Source organism: Centrocercus urophasianus, unplaced genomic scaffold (assembly GCF_019232065.1).
Source record: "Centrocercus urophasianus isolate 14NV4802_14NV808 unplaced genomic scaffold, USGS_Curo_1.0 seq_24, whole genome shotgun sequence".
Taxonomy (NCBI): Eukaryota; Metazoa; Chordata; class Aves; order Galliformes; family Phasianidae; genus Centrocercus; species Centrocercus urophasianus.
In genome coordinates this window covers 3,453,536-3,468,524 of record NW_024884800.1, presented here as the reverse complement: position 1 = coordinate 3,468,524, position 14,989 = coordinate 3,453,536, and the positions used below count along the sequence as shown (strand labels likewise).

Sequence of the window (14,989 nt, the reverse complement as noted above, 5' to 3'; positions counted from 1 at the left end):
TGGCAGTCTGGAAGGATGCTCTTGGCAAAATGGTTCAGTTTGTGTGACGCTTCTTTTTTTTTTTTTTTTTTTGTTAATATAATTTTTAACTGATTGCCTGAGAGATGGAATAGACAGCGTGCTTCTTAAATTTGTAGGGTGCTCTGAGCTTGGGAGGAAGTACAGGCACTCTAGGGAACCGGGTATGGAGTGGTAGATAATCTCAACAAGTTGGAAAAATCATCTTGAGGGGTTGAAGTTTCAAGTTCAATCAAAACAGTACAAAATTATAAGCAAAACCATCAGCTGCGTGACAGAAGCTTGTTGAACATCAGTCAAAAATGTTAGGCTGCCACAGGTAAAGAAAATGTCATGCAGGGATGTATAAATGGCAATGTCATCTGCCCAGTATGTGGGGAAAAATCTTCCTATCTGCACAGTGGTGGCAAGGGCTGAGCTGGAATTCTGTTCCCTGTACGTGCACACATGTCAGGGTGGCTGGAGAAGCTCCTAATGAGAGGATGAAATCATGCTCACAGAGTTGAAAGAGCGTGGTTTGCATCACCTGGAGCAGAGAGGTTTGAGGGAGTAAATGGGGCTGCAGCCTTTAAGCATGAGCACTTCCTCCAAGAGGAGGGGAGTAATTGCTGTTCTGGCCCTCTAAGTTGAGGTAAGAAGTTTGGAACTTGACTTGCAAGAGGAGAAATGCTGGAATAGGGAATCAGGAGCAGCTGTACAGCTGCAAGGGGAGCAACGTGCTGGAGTCCCTTGCCTGGGGAATAGTAGGTTTGGGGAAAATAGGTGAAGCTGATCTGTGTGGGCCTGAGGACTTCTCTAAGTCCTCTTCACCCGCTTTTTAGGATTCTTGTAAGTGGGCTAACAGCCCTCCATGGGAACGCGTGAGTGAGGAGCAGTGTTTTGTAGATAGTATCTCAAAACCTGTTTCAGAAGAGTGAGCTGCTCCAGCACTACAAGCAAAAATGCATCGTGGTTAAGCAGAAGTTTTGTGATGTACTGTGCCAGGGTCAATATTCTGGGAACGTGGCAAGGTTGTACTTTACACTGACTCAGTTGGCAGCATAACTTTAACATTTCATTAGTCAGTAGAAAGGAGTTGCAGATAAGGTATGTACAGAGCTCATCTTTAAACTGCAGAGAGTGACAGCTTGGCTGCATGAACACCTATCTGGGAGATGGCAGTCGCTAATGATCATGCTGACTTGTCTGCTACAGCCTGCTTTGTTCTCCATTTGTGCTGGGGAGCAGTTGCCTACTACAGGGAACTTGCTCTTTCCATTCTACTTGATGTTTGCTGGGCATTTTGCTCCTGCAGTGAGATGGACAGACTTCTTCAAGCACAGCTCTGTGCCTGTTTTGGGAGGAGTAATGTGGCACAGCATTGAAGGCAGCAACATGAGGTTGCAACACAGGGTGCAGCAGGCATGTCAAGTGCTGGCTCTTGGGACCAGTTACTTAGGGATAAGCTGTAGAGGGCAAGAAGCTCTTGAGTTGGGGTTCGTGGATGGGCAGTATTCCAAATGCCCTCGACATTTGCTTTCTTGGGAGGGTAACTTTGAAGCCACAACTCCTTAAGCATGGGCAGAAGACTTGAAGCTTGGGCTGAGCACCGTGTCCCTGTTCCTCTTAAAGAGCAGAGACCAGTAAGGACAGACCTAGAGCAGAGTGTGTTGCATGGGCATAGGGGCTGAAGCTCTGAGCTCCCTTATGCTGGCTCCCACCACCCCCTGATCACTTATGCACTGTGGCCAGTTGTGTTGCCTGGTCCTTGTCTGCCCTCAGCATGCAGCAGCACACACTAAATGGCTGAGGCCATGTTGCACGTAATGTATGACAGCTGTGCTGGGCTCTCCAGCCAGGAGAAGGCTCTGTGCACGTGTGGAGTGGGTGAGGGCAGTGCTTCGTGCTGCAGCCAGAGCTGTGAGTAAGCAGCACCGCACATCTCAGTGTGCCTCCTCACTGAGCTCCTCTGGGGAGGAAAATCTGCTGCTTCATGCAGAGAGAAGTTATGTAGTCAAGCTGTGTTTTGGTGCCTGGTTTTGTGCAAAACATGGAAATCCTTTCCTGCCTCATCTCTTTTCATTCTTTTTGCTGTCAGTCATTGCACATGTCATCAATGTCTGTGGAGAAGACAGCACGGTCAGGGCCCAGGACTGCTACAGCCTCTAGTGTGTGAAAAGCAGCATTAACTTAAAGGTTTTCACATGAGAATTGCTGGTGATTGACAGGACATGCAGTGCAGTCATTAAAACCAGAGACGGATGTGCTCTGGAACCCCTCACTGGCATCCTTGATTAAAGGCTGTAACAAACTGCCTTACGGCGTGGGTGTGAATGTGAGTGCAGCCTTGCATTAGTGCTGAAAGTTCTGTTTTTGCAGCATGGTTTGGCTCGTTTCAGCAGCCAGCAAGGGGAGAACTTGTGCAGCATGCTTAGGTGTGGCTCAGCCAGCCCTGCGCGGGCACGCAGTGCACGTGGGGATGCAGACACCAAGGTGCAGCCTACTGCACTCCAAACCCTAGGTGTACCACAGGTATTGTTATTGCATTTAAGTGTGCTGCCATCGCTGCTATGCTTGAAACAGCTGCCTTTGTTGCTTACATCGCAAGCTGTTGTCACGTTAACTCGTGTTGGATGCCAACCATTTACAGTATGCGCCATCGCAGCATGACTTCAGTTGGCAGCACAGAGCCGGTCACATGCCAGCAGCCTACTGTCAGGGTGGGGGAGCATGTGGGGAGGAAGGAGAGAAGATACTCTCAGAAAATGCTTTAATGATTTATTTTTAATATCCATCTTTTGAGCCTGGGGAATTGCAGTCCATATGCCTTTCCCTCCTGGCTCTAGTTGGCAAAGAAGCTGATGAATATGGTTCTTCATACTCCTTCCATTTTGTGAGGAGCCAGAAAAGATGGCTATATTTAGCATGTTCCCAGGGCCAGCAGCAGTCTGTTGCTGGGTGGTGATTCCTTGGATGGAGGCTCATGTGCCACCCTGGGGCAGGGTGGCAGTGTGTACTCCTTGGAATCAATAATCATGCTAAAATAACAGCACCAGAACAAACTCCTCCAATTACACAGAGCAGCAGCTCAGTTTGCAGCAGCTCAGCACACTGCTTCGTGTCAAGGGTCAGGCTCTGAGGGCTTTGCCTTTCCCAATGCACGTAGCCAGTCTGGCTGCTGCTGAGACTATCTTTGTGCTGGAGCTGCAGCTTCTTGCCTCATCAAAACAGTGAGCACCTTTTAGTGGTGAAAACATTCCTCTGAGGCTTTGGAACCTGACTCGTACTGTATTCCTAGGTCACCCTAGGTATGAAATGAAGTTGTCCTTGTTTGTCCCCAGCCCACTCTCCGCGCAGCAGATTTGCCACCAGTTCCCCATTGCTTTCACTGCTGTGGTGCAGTTGGTACTGAGAAGCAAATAATGGCAGTTCCTTCGTCCTTCTGGCTGCTTTCACTGGGCTGAAATCAGTGTGGTTAAGCTTGTGTGTTGCTGAGAAGTACTGGGAACTATGGACATAGTGATGGAAATGTAGAGGAGGGGATTACTTCTATTAATATGGGTGTTCAGAAGTGCCCATTGCTCTAGATGAAGCATTTTCAGTGTTGTTTAGCTAGAGGTCTAAACTGAGGTCACCAGGACAGGAATATTTTGTGTTGTTCTGTGTTGCTCCTAATGTTTGTTGTCAGATGGAGAATCTGCAGTGGTGCAGGAGAGTGAAACCCATCTCACTGGTGGCTTCTAAGCAGTCATGGTGGAATGCAGCAGTTGATGATGCATGAAACCAAGATGACAGCAAATAGGAGCTGGGCTAAAGATGTGATTTCCGAATTTACGTGGTGATTCATTGAGTCTTCCTGGAGCCATAGGAGGCCCGAATGACAGCAGTGCCTGCACTTTACAGTTTTTGCTCTGCAGCAGCATTTTTGCAGCTCTTAGTTCCTTACAAATACATATTCCCTATCTTCCCTGGAACCAGCAGCACTCAGTGGGCACTGCTTTCTGCTCACAGCTCAGCAGACCAGGCCTTATCAAGGATGTTGCATCGATTTTAGTACCCCGATGGAATTAAACTGTTTTGAGGGGAAGAATGAAGTAGAACAATGTTTCACACCTACTGTGGTGTATGGTATCATTGATGTGCCAAATTTCAGTTGGAATGGCAAAGCCCTCTCAAGCTGAGGTCAGCCCTAAATGTATTGCTCACTAAAATGGCAGCTATTTTTCATTTCCTCCATTCCTGCAATGTAAGAACAACCTCACAGATCCATTCCAAATCTGTTAGATATGTTTGCATTCTCCCAACCCAAGGCACTCTGTGCCAGGTTCCAACCAGGAAGAATTAATGTGTAAGCCCTGGAAGGCTGCAGTCCAGAACAGAGTAGATGTGCTCTAAGCCTGCTGGGCTCCTGTTTGCTGTAGAGATGCCACCTTCCTCCTCAATGCGTGTGTGGGTCAGTGGGGAGAAAGCCACGTGTGGAATCACAGTAACAGTTTGGCTTGGAAAACTGAATTCAAGATGTTGTGTGACATCACCTTGAAGCAGTGTGCTTGCCTTTGCTGTTCCACCTGTCTTTGAGCAAGGTGAGCAGGATTGGTCAGGGAAGCAGGAAGGACGACCCAAACCAGCTGAATCCCAAAGGAGTCTCCTTCTCCTTCAGGTTTAATGCACTTGTTTGCCTCCAAGCAGTGCTGGCTGTCTGGGCACCAGCAAGCTGTGTAGTGCCATTTTACCTTCTCTTCAAGCAATGTCTGGCAGTGAAGATTCATGTCCTCAGGGCCTCTGAGCAATTAACTCACTGCTAGGGATCTGGTGCTGTTGGGTTGCAGAGAAGCCAAAAACAGTAGCATGAAAAAGCCTCTTCTTTTGCAGTTTGGTTGTCAGAAGCCGCTCAGCACTCTCTAGCAGCAAGGCAGAATCTCACTGAGCAAATGCAGGCTTCTGAACCTCGGGAGGGTTTAGCCCATCACTTGCACTTGATTATTTGCCTTTAAAAAATAACAGTGGAGAGCCAGGAGTTTTGTTTAACTGCCTGATCCCCAAGGAGCAGATACAGGAGCTAGTCTCTAGTGATGCTCTTGCACACAGCCTCTCCCGCACTCTGCAGCCCTCTTCCCCTGCAGCAGCTGCCACCTCTGGTATGCTGAGGTGGTCCAAAGGCAGCTCCTGCACTGGTGCACAGCGTTGGCACTGAGCGGTGTTACTCAGCCCTGTGCAGTGACTCCACCTGTCCTGGCAGAGACAGATCTTAAAAGTCCCCAGGGGAGCGTCCTCAGTTTGGATGAGGGCCATCCCAGAGGGGCTGTGCCCTGTCTGGTGCTTTGTGACAGGGTGCCCTCGTGGATCTGGTTATGGGGTTGCTGCTCTGCTGCCAGCAGGCAGGACATGAGGTTACCTCGTTTGCCCTTTTGTTTGTTGGGTTGTTGTGTTTTTTTTTGTTTTGAAGGCGCACTTAATTATATTGAGGCTGAGAACTCAGTGTCCATCCCTTGGAGAGGATGCTTGGGACAAGGGCTGGGTAATGGATGATCCCGTTCCTTTGCTGTCTGCAGTAACAATTATTAGTTATCCATCATGTAGCAGTTCTGTGTCCCTCAGTTCTGGCCCCATTTTGTGGGGCTCTGAATAGCTATGGAAGAATTACTCTCATAAAAAAAACCCTCACCATTTTTGCATGGAAGTTATTTATAAAACTTATGCATAAATTGCACAAGATGTCTCTTGTATTCTGTACATCTTTTTAGAAGATGAAATACATAAAGGTTTTAAAAATCCCACAACAACTTGAGCATTAATTATTCTTAAATATATTACCATTTTTTGTACTCAGTCGACTATTTGCATTTTTCTTGGTTTGCCTGCAAACACTATTTATGCAAAGCACAATTTTCATATGGTTTTGAAAGGGATGGTTTCAGGTGGTCTGTAACGTGAGCAGACCTCTGCTTTTTGGGAGCCCCTGGCTTCACTTGTAGTTCTATTAATTTAGGGGAAGGAAAGAAAGAAGTCAGTGATGCAAGGTACTGTGGCTGTTAACAAATGCAAGCATGAAGGGGGAATTGTCTGAACTCTTGCTCTTGTTGCTCCCAGTTCTCAGCATCTCCGTCCACATGCATGCTGAAGGTTAGTGGTACTTCTCTTGCAGAGATGTTGCCTTGCATTTTACCCAGAGCAGCTGGGATAGTGGTAGGGACATGTTCCTCTGTCTGGTTGTTAGGGCCAATTAAGTGGTCTAGTGTTGGGAAGGAGAGGAAAAACAACCCGCACAGGAAAAAGGGAGATTTTTGATGTTGCTTCTGGACCTGTTGTTAAGTAGCTTCTGGAAATAGTGATGTTTATGTTAGACTTAGGGTTGTTTTTTTTTTCTTTCTCTTCAATCATGTTAATTAATGTTAGGAAGCTTCACTTTTGGATTGACTTTGACAGTGCTCTGTTAGTGTCAGAGCAGCAGAAGTCGTGTTGTTCTTCTCTTCACCTAAGTGTTGTTCTGCTAAAGGAAAAGCACAGAAGTAGTGCAGTAGCCACCAAAATGCCTCTGCCTGATTGTATCGTTACAGTAACCCAAACAACCCATCGTTAAATTTCTCTGGCTGCCGCAAGCCTTGCACTCACTGCAGTGGTGTTCTGTTATGTTTTTCAGGGCCGGTGTACCCGAGAGAACTGCAAATATCTCCACCCTCCCCCACACTTAAAAACACAACTTGAAATAAATGGACGCAACAACCTGATCCAGCAAAAGACGGCCGCAGCCATGTTTGCTCAGCAGATGCAGTTCATGCTACCGGGCACGCAGCTACAGCCAATCGTAAGTCACTGCGAGTTGGGTTTCACACTCATCCTGCTTTCCTTCCTGTTTACTTCTGGAGCTGTGGCTCTCCTTTCCTCTGATAACTGAGTACTGCGAGTTCAAGGCGTCAGGTGGAAGCATCTTAGCACCAGGTGGAGTCTGACCAGTTGGTTCATGTACATCCCTGAAACTGAGTGGCTTGATTCGAGTGCATTCTGTTTATTCTGAATAGCTGTTGTACACTGGGCTGAGACTGCTGGAGGTCTTTGCCCTGTGGCAGGAAGCCAGTAGGTATGTTGCATTGGTGGGCTGAAGTTGGGAAAGATGGATTCCATCCAGACGTTTGTGTCTGAGGGACCAATTTCATTCCAGCTGTCCCAACAGAGAGCCGTTAATGCCACAGCTCTGTCACTCTTTCTCTTGGTAATATTGTTTTATACTAACAGTAGGAAGGACTTATTTCTCTTCCAGAAGAAGGGAAACCTGTGGGAAATAGCTGTTTGCAGAGCAGTTTGGAGAAGCCTTCATTGTCTGTCCCTACTGTGGACACGTTGGTTAAAGCAGGTTTTCAGGCCGGAGAGCCACGTTATGCCAGGGAGAGGATGGCTTGTGTCTGCTGAGTGTTGGTCTGCCAGTATATCTTAAGAAAATGCCAGAGGTTTTGAAGTAGCTCTTCATCACTGACATCAATAAGCTGTACGTTTTTAACTGTGAGCCTAATTAGGAATTTTCCATTTCAGTCACGGGTGAATGTCTTTCCTGGGGCAATGTGTGCTTGATGTGCCGTTGTTGGGTGAGGCTCCTTGGGCTGTGCCATGCAGGAGGTCTGACTAGATCCTGAGATACACTCTTCTAGCCCCTAAGTCTATGAAACAGTGCTTGGCTTCTTGGTGCCTCACCTCCAAAGCCCCCAGATGGGGGCAGTGCTGATAATTCTTCCCGTTTCAAAGATGGGAAAGTGAGGCGGAAGAGAAAATGAGCTATTTGTTGGTTGCTCTGGGTCCTGAATCTGCCGTCTTTGCACCTCTTCTAGTGGAGTTTGCTTTTCACTGAAGTAAGTGTGCATAGGAAGGAAATCCTGGATTCCCACAAAATGGTAGCGCTGGTTTCCTAGCCCTGTATCGAAAGCAAACCTTTCCTGTTTGGGGTTTTCCTCTGTGGGGAATTCACAGTGGTTCTTTGGCTGGCTATTCAAAATACCTTCGGGATTTCCTCTTTGGAAAGTTCCCATCTTCCCACTTTGCAATCTTGCAGATCCAGTTCTCTCCTACTACAGTTTCACTGCTGCTTTTTAAATTGCCTCTGAGACTGAATCTGTTGGTTTGTCTGGTTAGTGCTCTCATTTCAGAGGTAACCTTATCTGATGAGAAAGGCCCCTGGTTTCTAAATTGTGCCATGAGGGAGACATGGGGAAAGAAGAAAAATAAGAATTGGTTCTGCGATGACTGTTCGCTTCCTGCTTTCCCAGAGCTCGGAGTAAATGAGCTCTCGTTGTAATGCCTGCTGCCTGGCTTGTTCCACACCAATTTCAGGACAGACAAGAGGTGGCCCTTTCACCTGCTCTTGATTTCCCAAAGATGCTGCCGGCGGAAGCAATCTGAGAGTGTTTTTTCTCTTTAAATGGGAAGGGTGGAACCTCCTCTCAGCTCCACGTGAAATTCTTCAAAGCAGAAAGCATTATCTCAGATGCAGCAGTGGAACAAATTCCATGTGATCAGAAAGCTGATCAACGGTACGCCTGCTTAATTGGGATACCTGCCGGAGATGAGATTTGGAGCAGCGTGTTTAATAGCTCCAAACAAAAGCTGAATGCCCGGACTTTTTAAAGTGCGTTTTCACCAGAAAAAATATGTGTAAAATAGTGCTTAATGTTGCAACTTCTCATCATTCTTCCTGAAATGGCATTGGATGTGTCCATTTATGAGCATATATCTTAACTTGCACCACTGCTGACATCCAGCAAGAGCTAATCTCCCTGCTGAACTAATAGCCAGGACCCTGATAATGCCAGCTTAATGAAGGCTTGCTCTGAGAAGAATTGTCCCAGGTGTGCTGCCTGCTGCTCACAGAAACCTACCAGGTGTGAATTAATGCTAGCATGAAGCTGTTTCACTGAAGTCTCAGGTTTGCTCTGTGATGTTGCTGTTAACCATCCGTGCAAAGCTGAGAATCAAGCAAATGTTTGATGCCCATCATGCAGTTTTAAACAGAATGCTTCATACAGCACTTCAAAACAAGTCAGGCAAGGACACAGAACAGTGTTTGCTCTGTTTTTGTCTTAAGGGAGCCTTGAGGAGATCGTGTAGGTCCTAAAAAGGAGAGCTCTGTAGTAAAACGTCAACTTTCAGAAGGCCAATTCACCTTAGCTGCTGGCTTGGGCAGAGCTGTGCTGGAGGCTTTCCAGGATGATTTTTCTCTGTCTCTGTTGAAGACCAAGTAGAAATCTTAAAGATGAATAGAGCTGAGCTCTGGCATTGGTATGGAAAGCCACTTGAGTCAGTGTTGAGTTTTGTTTCCCAGACACAGTCACTTTGAGTCCTTTGTGCACCAGAGCAAGCCTCCCAAAAAGCGATGCACCCTGGGCCTGATTCCCCACCCTCTCCATTGTGTTTTACCCCTTTGCAGCAATATGAGGCTGGTTTTTGGTGCTGGCCACGGAGCTGCTTGGCACTGACTGCTGTGTGGACCCAGCAGTGCTCTGCTGTGGTTGCAAGGCACTGCCATGCTGGCACTGTGTGAGCAGGTGGCTGGGTGAAGCACTGCAGTGCTGACACACCTGCCTCCACCACTGGGAAGCTGTTTCTCTGAATTCTCTTTGCTTTCAAGCCCTTCATCTTTTCTTTCCTGTCAGGCACTTTGCTCAGTCACCTGTGCTCCTAAACACAACCAGGCCAGCACTTAATCCATCCTGGTGCTGCAGGTCTCTGCTGCTGCCCCACGGTGCTGAGGAAGGAGATAAAGTACAGTGACAAGGTTGGAATAAGTGAAGGAGACTGGAGCTGGTATTTTGGGTGCATGCTTGTTCCATGCAGCAAAAATCTGATCCTCTGGATCTGTAGTCAGAGGCACATTAGGAATGGGTAAACACAGGTATCTTTGCCCACCTGGGAGCTGGTATCCCTCAGCAGTCACTGCAGTGAGGTGTTCACACCAGACTTCTATGCAGCAGCAACTCAAAAAGGAGATGCTTTTTGAGCCAGGAGCATCTTGGTGGTCTGACTGGTGCTAACAGGTAGCTGGGCTTTGGCCAGTGGGGTTCACTGCAACGTGCTCAGCCTTCATGCTGAAGGGATTGTCTTGCAGCAAGTCTCATGCAGTTGCATTGCATGGGAACACAAGCTTTTGCTTTTACTGAACAGTACCACTTGTGTCTGATATTGATCAGTCCTCAGCCTTGTCAGTACAAGATCTTTATCTTCTATATTTCTATCACTGGTCTGTAATAAAAGCTACTGCTGTATTTTGTGTGTTTCCTTGTGCAGCTTCTTAGCCGCTCCTGTCCTCCAGGCCAACAGCACCTCTGTATCCACACCATCTCTCATTTTCAGGCTTTCTCTTTTTAGGGTCTGAGGTAACTCAGCATCAACACTTCCTGCCTGAGGCAGCGTTTGGGCTGTGCTCAACAAAACACAGCCGCTCCCCTCTTTCCTCTACACACCCACTCTGTGTTTCTGCTGCAGCTTCAGCATGATTTCTGTTAGGCAAATTGAATGCAACTTCTGGTTTGTTAACAAAATCAGCTGTTCCAGGTAACGTGTCACGGTGGTGACAAATGGCTCTGCCTTGGACAGCCCCTTCTCTGTGCTCACACTGTTACCCAGCCATCTCTGTGCTCTGGGAAATGCCCACATCTGATAAATGTTTGCTGCGGACAGGGCTGCCTAAGTCCTTGGCAGGCATTATTCCTTGAGATACGGTCTTACAAAAAGCCATTTGGGCTTTTTACATTCTTGCAAACATTTTAATAATCAGTAAACCAGTCTTGTGAGCTGCTGCTGGTTTGAGCCCCTCTGCCTCTATGCTGTGAGTTGTTTCCCTCTGCTCAGAAGTTAGTGGTAGTATTTGCATATGTTAAGATTATTAAAAAACAGTCCATGAGGAAACCTGTCCCTGCATTTGCTGAATATACAAGATCTCTAAGGGGTGCAGCAAGTGAAAGTGATGTTTTCCATTAGGTTGTTTTGCCCCAGAGCATACCAGTCCAGGTTCCTAAGTCTGACATGCTTGAAGTTTCCAGGGAAAAGTATCGTCCAGGTTTCCAGAGATAGATCTGGTAGTGATCCCTAATTCTGCTGCAGCTGGCCCGTGTGCTCCTAGGGGCTTCCCTCTGTCCTCAGCCAGCCTGGGGACCTGTAGTTTGCACACCTGCCTGCTCTGAAGGTGATCATCTGTGCTCCCAGTGATTAAAAGCAGCCTATTATGCAGGTCTCTTTGAACCTTCTTAATACTATCCGGGCTGGCTGCTGCCTGTATTGTAGCAATGCAGTTCAGACCTCGCAGTGCTCCAGCAGCAGGCAGGCTGGTGGCTGTGCTGGTGGTGCCTGGCAGCTCAAGGAGCCTGGGGCTGTCCCAGCATTCCATCCTCCTCCATTGCACATGTGTTTGTGGCAGTCTGTCCCAGTCTCTTTACTCCTCCAAGGTGATCTGCTCAGTTTAAACTGAGTATGAAATGAGAGTGGCAGTTTGCAAATTCTGATAATCCTTAAGGCAAGCCACATGTTTTTGCTGTTCCCGCGGAGGCAGAGCTTTTGTCCTGCTGTTCAAGAGCTTGGCCACAGTGCTTCATTAGCAGTAACGACTTCAGTGATTTGGAATTGCATTGTTGGGTTTTGCATCAAAGCTTGACCTTACCAGCCCTCTGTCCAGAGCCCGCAGTATGTTTGCCTGTCCACTGATAAGAAGGCTTTTTGTTAGAGTGTGCAGTCAAAATATTGATCTCTCCAACAAATCTCCTGGCCAAATGCAATCACAAGAGGTGGGTGGGAGGCACCCTGAGGAAAGTGCTGTTTGGAGTAGAAATTACAGTTGTGTTCTGGCTGCGAGGAAGAAACTTGCTTGTGTTCCCTTGGGACAGGCCTGGCAAGGGGGACCTGCACAGATGTAAAGGGAGGGAAGATTTGGCTGGCACTGTCTTTATTACTGGTACTGATGCATGAGCCAGACTGGATTTCCCAAACCAAGACAGGCAGTCAGGGTTGGCAGTGAGCACAGCTCATCTTTTTCCCTCATCAGCCTCAGTAAATACAGATCTCCCCGATGCCAGCTTGCAAAGGAGTCGTTCTCAGTGCATTTGATATGCTTCAGACTTGAAAACAGCACTTTGAGGTTTAATGCATTGCGTGAGGTCTGCTGGTTCTTCTGTTGTTTGTCTGGGTTTTCGTACAGCCGTCCTCCAGCTAAGCTTTGCCTCCGCTCTCATGAGTTTCCTGGAAGCAGGAGCCTTGGACTGGATTCAGGCTCTTCTGTGAATCCAAGGTTTCTGGGAAGAGCTGCTGGCAGCTGTGGCCTGATGAGGTCTGGGATGGAGCATGTGGGTCTCTGGGTGGCGGTGCCTGCATGAACCCTGGGTTTCTAATTGCTGCCCCTGGGCAGGGTGTGGAGCAGAGCTGTAGCTTTCAGTCAGCAGCATCAGGTACTACTGTTCAGGCAGAAGGAATAAATGGTTATGAAACCTTGGGAATGCTGCAGCAGATGCCAGGCAGGGCATGGAGATTGGTGGATGACTAGTGCCAGCTAGAAAGCAAAAGCCGTCCTGCTCCTTCATGCGTCCCTCTGCAGATCCCAGAGCCAAGAAGAGATTGCACTCCAATTCCTCTTCAGGGACATCTTTCCTTCATTTGCTTTAGATCAGGCTCCTGTTTATCAGCTTGTGCTACTTGCTCCCACTGAGGAACTACTCTTGGTAGTATGGCCTTTAAGACAGGGACAGTGTTTCACAGTGCAGGACCTGTTTTCCAGTTGTATGCTGGCATATAATCTCTTCAGGAATATTTCAAATACACTCCTACAGGTTTCTGGTGAGTTCATCTAGTGTGAGGGGTTGCAAACCCCCAGCCTTTCTCCATGAGTTCTCCAGCATCTTCTACTGGGGCAGTGGGAGAAGCACTTCTCCAACCGTCTCCATCTCCAACCATCCATGCTGCTGTGCTGGGATAACTGGGATTCCTGCTGTACTAGGTGCTGGAAATGCAATGGCTAGATTTGCCCACGTATTTGTGCATGCCACACGTACTGCAATGTTGGAGCTATTATGGATGCATAAAAGAAGTGCTGGCAACATGTGTCAGGCCTCGGCACAGCCCTGTAAAGACTGTCCAGGCTGAAGAAGATCCTCAAAATAGAATTAACAGTTTGAACGATGACAGAAGTTCAGCAGATGTCACTGTAATTACTAGTACTCATACAAAAGAAAACAGTCTTAATGGATGCTGCCTTCTCACTGAAGTGTTCAGGGAATCACAGTGTTTGAAGATCCTTAAAGAGCTTTTCTAGCTGCAGAAGGTGTAACGTGTCCGTGAGCCAATGAGTACCGAAAGAGAGAACAAAATGATTTAATAAAGGGCTGTGGACTGAAGGATCTCTGGGTTTAATAGTCAAAATCTCCTATCAGCTGAAGCGGGGTTTGGATCAGGCTCAAAAGAAGGAAAATTGGAAATCCCTCTTAGAGGATTATTTGGTTCACTGCACTTAAAGCACCAAAGTCCACTGATTCAGCAGGCTGTGTCTTGTCATTGTGGAGGAGAAAGTGTATGCTGGATGTGGCCTGTTGTCCCCTTTCCCATCAGCTCAGGTGCTGTTACTATCCCTCTGACCCTAAGAAGAGGGCATCATTAAGCTGGAGGTAGGTTAGGACAGCTTAGCTCTTGTTGCTGTGGGCTGCTTTATTCCAGATCACAGCTAGCAAGGTGTTTCCTAGTGTATCAAATTACTGGGGTGAGGATGCTGTCAAGAAACAAACTATTCATGTGCAGTTTCTTACAGAAAGCCATGAGATTCGAAGTACAAAAATAAAAGCTAGGAAGGGGTGGTGTGAGTGGCCAAAGAATTGCCTAAGGGCTCTTTGTAAGCACACTTGTGTTTCTTGCTGAGCAGAGGCTCTAGCTGCTGAGGGCAGTATCATATGTGCCAGCGAATGTGAGCAAGCTTTAACTGTAAGCCAGAGTTTCCAGCGGAACAGGTGACAGAAGGAAAAATAAAAAGGGCTGCAAGTCACAGGTTACTTTCCCTGAGGGCTTGTCAAGCTACTGTTACAGGAGTAGAAGTGCTTCCTTGCAGGCTTTGGCCATCTGGGAGGGAAGGGGGGTGTTTTACATCACCTGAGTGCTTGAAGGTTTCACAGGCTCTTTGATTAGGGGCTGTTCTTAGGCTTAACATTCTGTCGCTACTTAGGAGTTTAGTTTAGGAGTTTGCTTATCCAGAAAGAAAGAAATTCTAATAAACTGTAGCTGCTGAAGAAGTTCAGGCAGGGGAAGCTGGTCGGCCCACCTGTGTTTTTCACTGCTCTTCCTGCAGGGCCTGCCTAAGGCAATTCAGGTTTCAAAAGCAGTCCAGGTCTTCGTGGTCTGCTCTTCTGTCCCTCCTGGGAACATCACTCCTCACAGGATGGATGGGTTCCTGAGTGTGGTACTGGCCCACCTGAACATCATCTGGCACACTCTGTCCATGTCTCTTTCAAGCCAGAGAACTGTCTGCTCTTGCAAATCTGTGAGGTCTAGCATATTGTGTTACTGGGTGTCCTCTTGTCTCCATTCCCATGGAGAACAGGCTCAGGGTGTTTCTGCAAAATGGCTTTTGCCTGGAGGACGTTGACAGTCCTGAACAAATTCCTCAGTGTGCAGGATGCTAGACCTTGAAGGGCACCAGAGCAGAAATGCTTCTCGTGACTCTAAATCATCCAATTTGTCTACCCGAGCCAGACTATCCATGGTAACATGAAGCACAGTGCAAGTTGGTAGTAAATTCAACCATGAAGCTAACTGTGGTACATGCTTCTAGATCCCGAAGCTTCCATTTACCTTGAGGTCTCTGTGCAGCATTGCAGTGTAGACATACAAAAGCTGAGGCATTTCTTTGGGAGTGAGAAGTCTGTTTAATTTGAACCTGCCTTAATTGCTGGCATGAAATCCTTAATTGTGTCATTAAACTATGAAGATCATCAATATACTTTGATCTGACAAATAAAGATGCCTTATGTTCAGGATGAGT

General features: G+C 47.4%; 1 protein-coding gene across 4 annotated transcripts in view; it reads left to right on the top strand.

Moving 5' to 3' along the window:
* MBNL3 (muscleblind like splicing regulator 3) overlaps window positions 1-14,989 on the top strand; it is a 71,306-nt gene that overhangs the window by 34,760 nt on the left and 21,557 nt on the right. For all 4 annotated transcript variants that reach the window (XR_006169966.1, XM_042824798.1, XM_042824797.1 and 1 more), the window contains one exon: window positions 6,638-6,802. Coding sequence is in view for 3 of the 4 variants with exons in the window: in XM_042824798.1 (XP_042680732.1) it covers window positions 6,638-6,802 (165 nt within the window). In the remaining variant the exon portion in view is untranslated. The remainder of the gene's footprint in view (window positions 1-6,637; window positions 6,803-14,989) is intronic.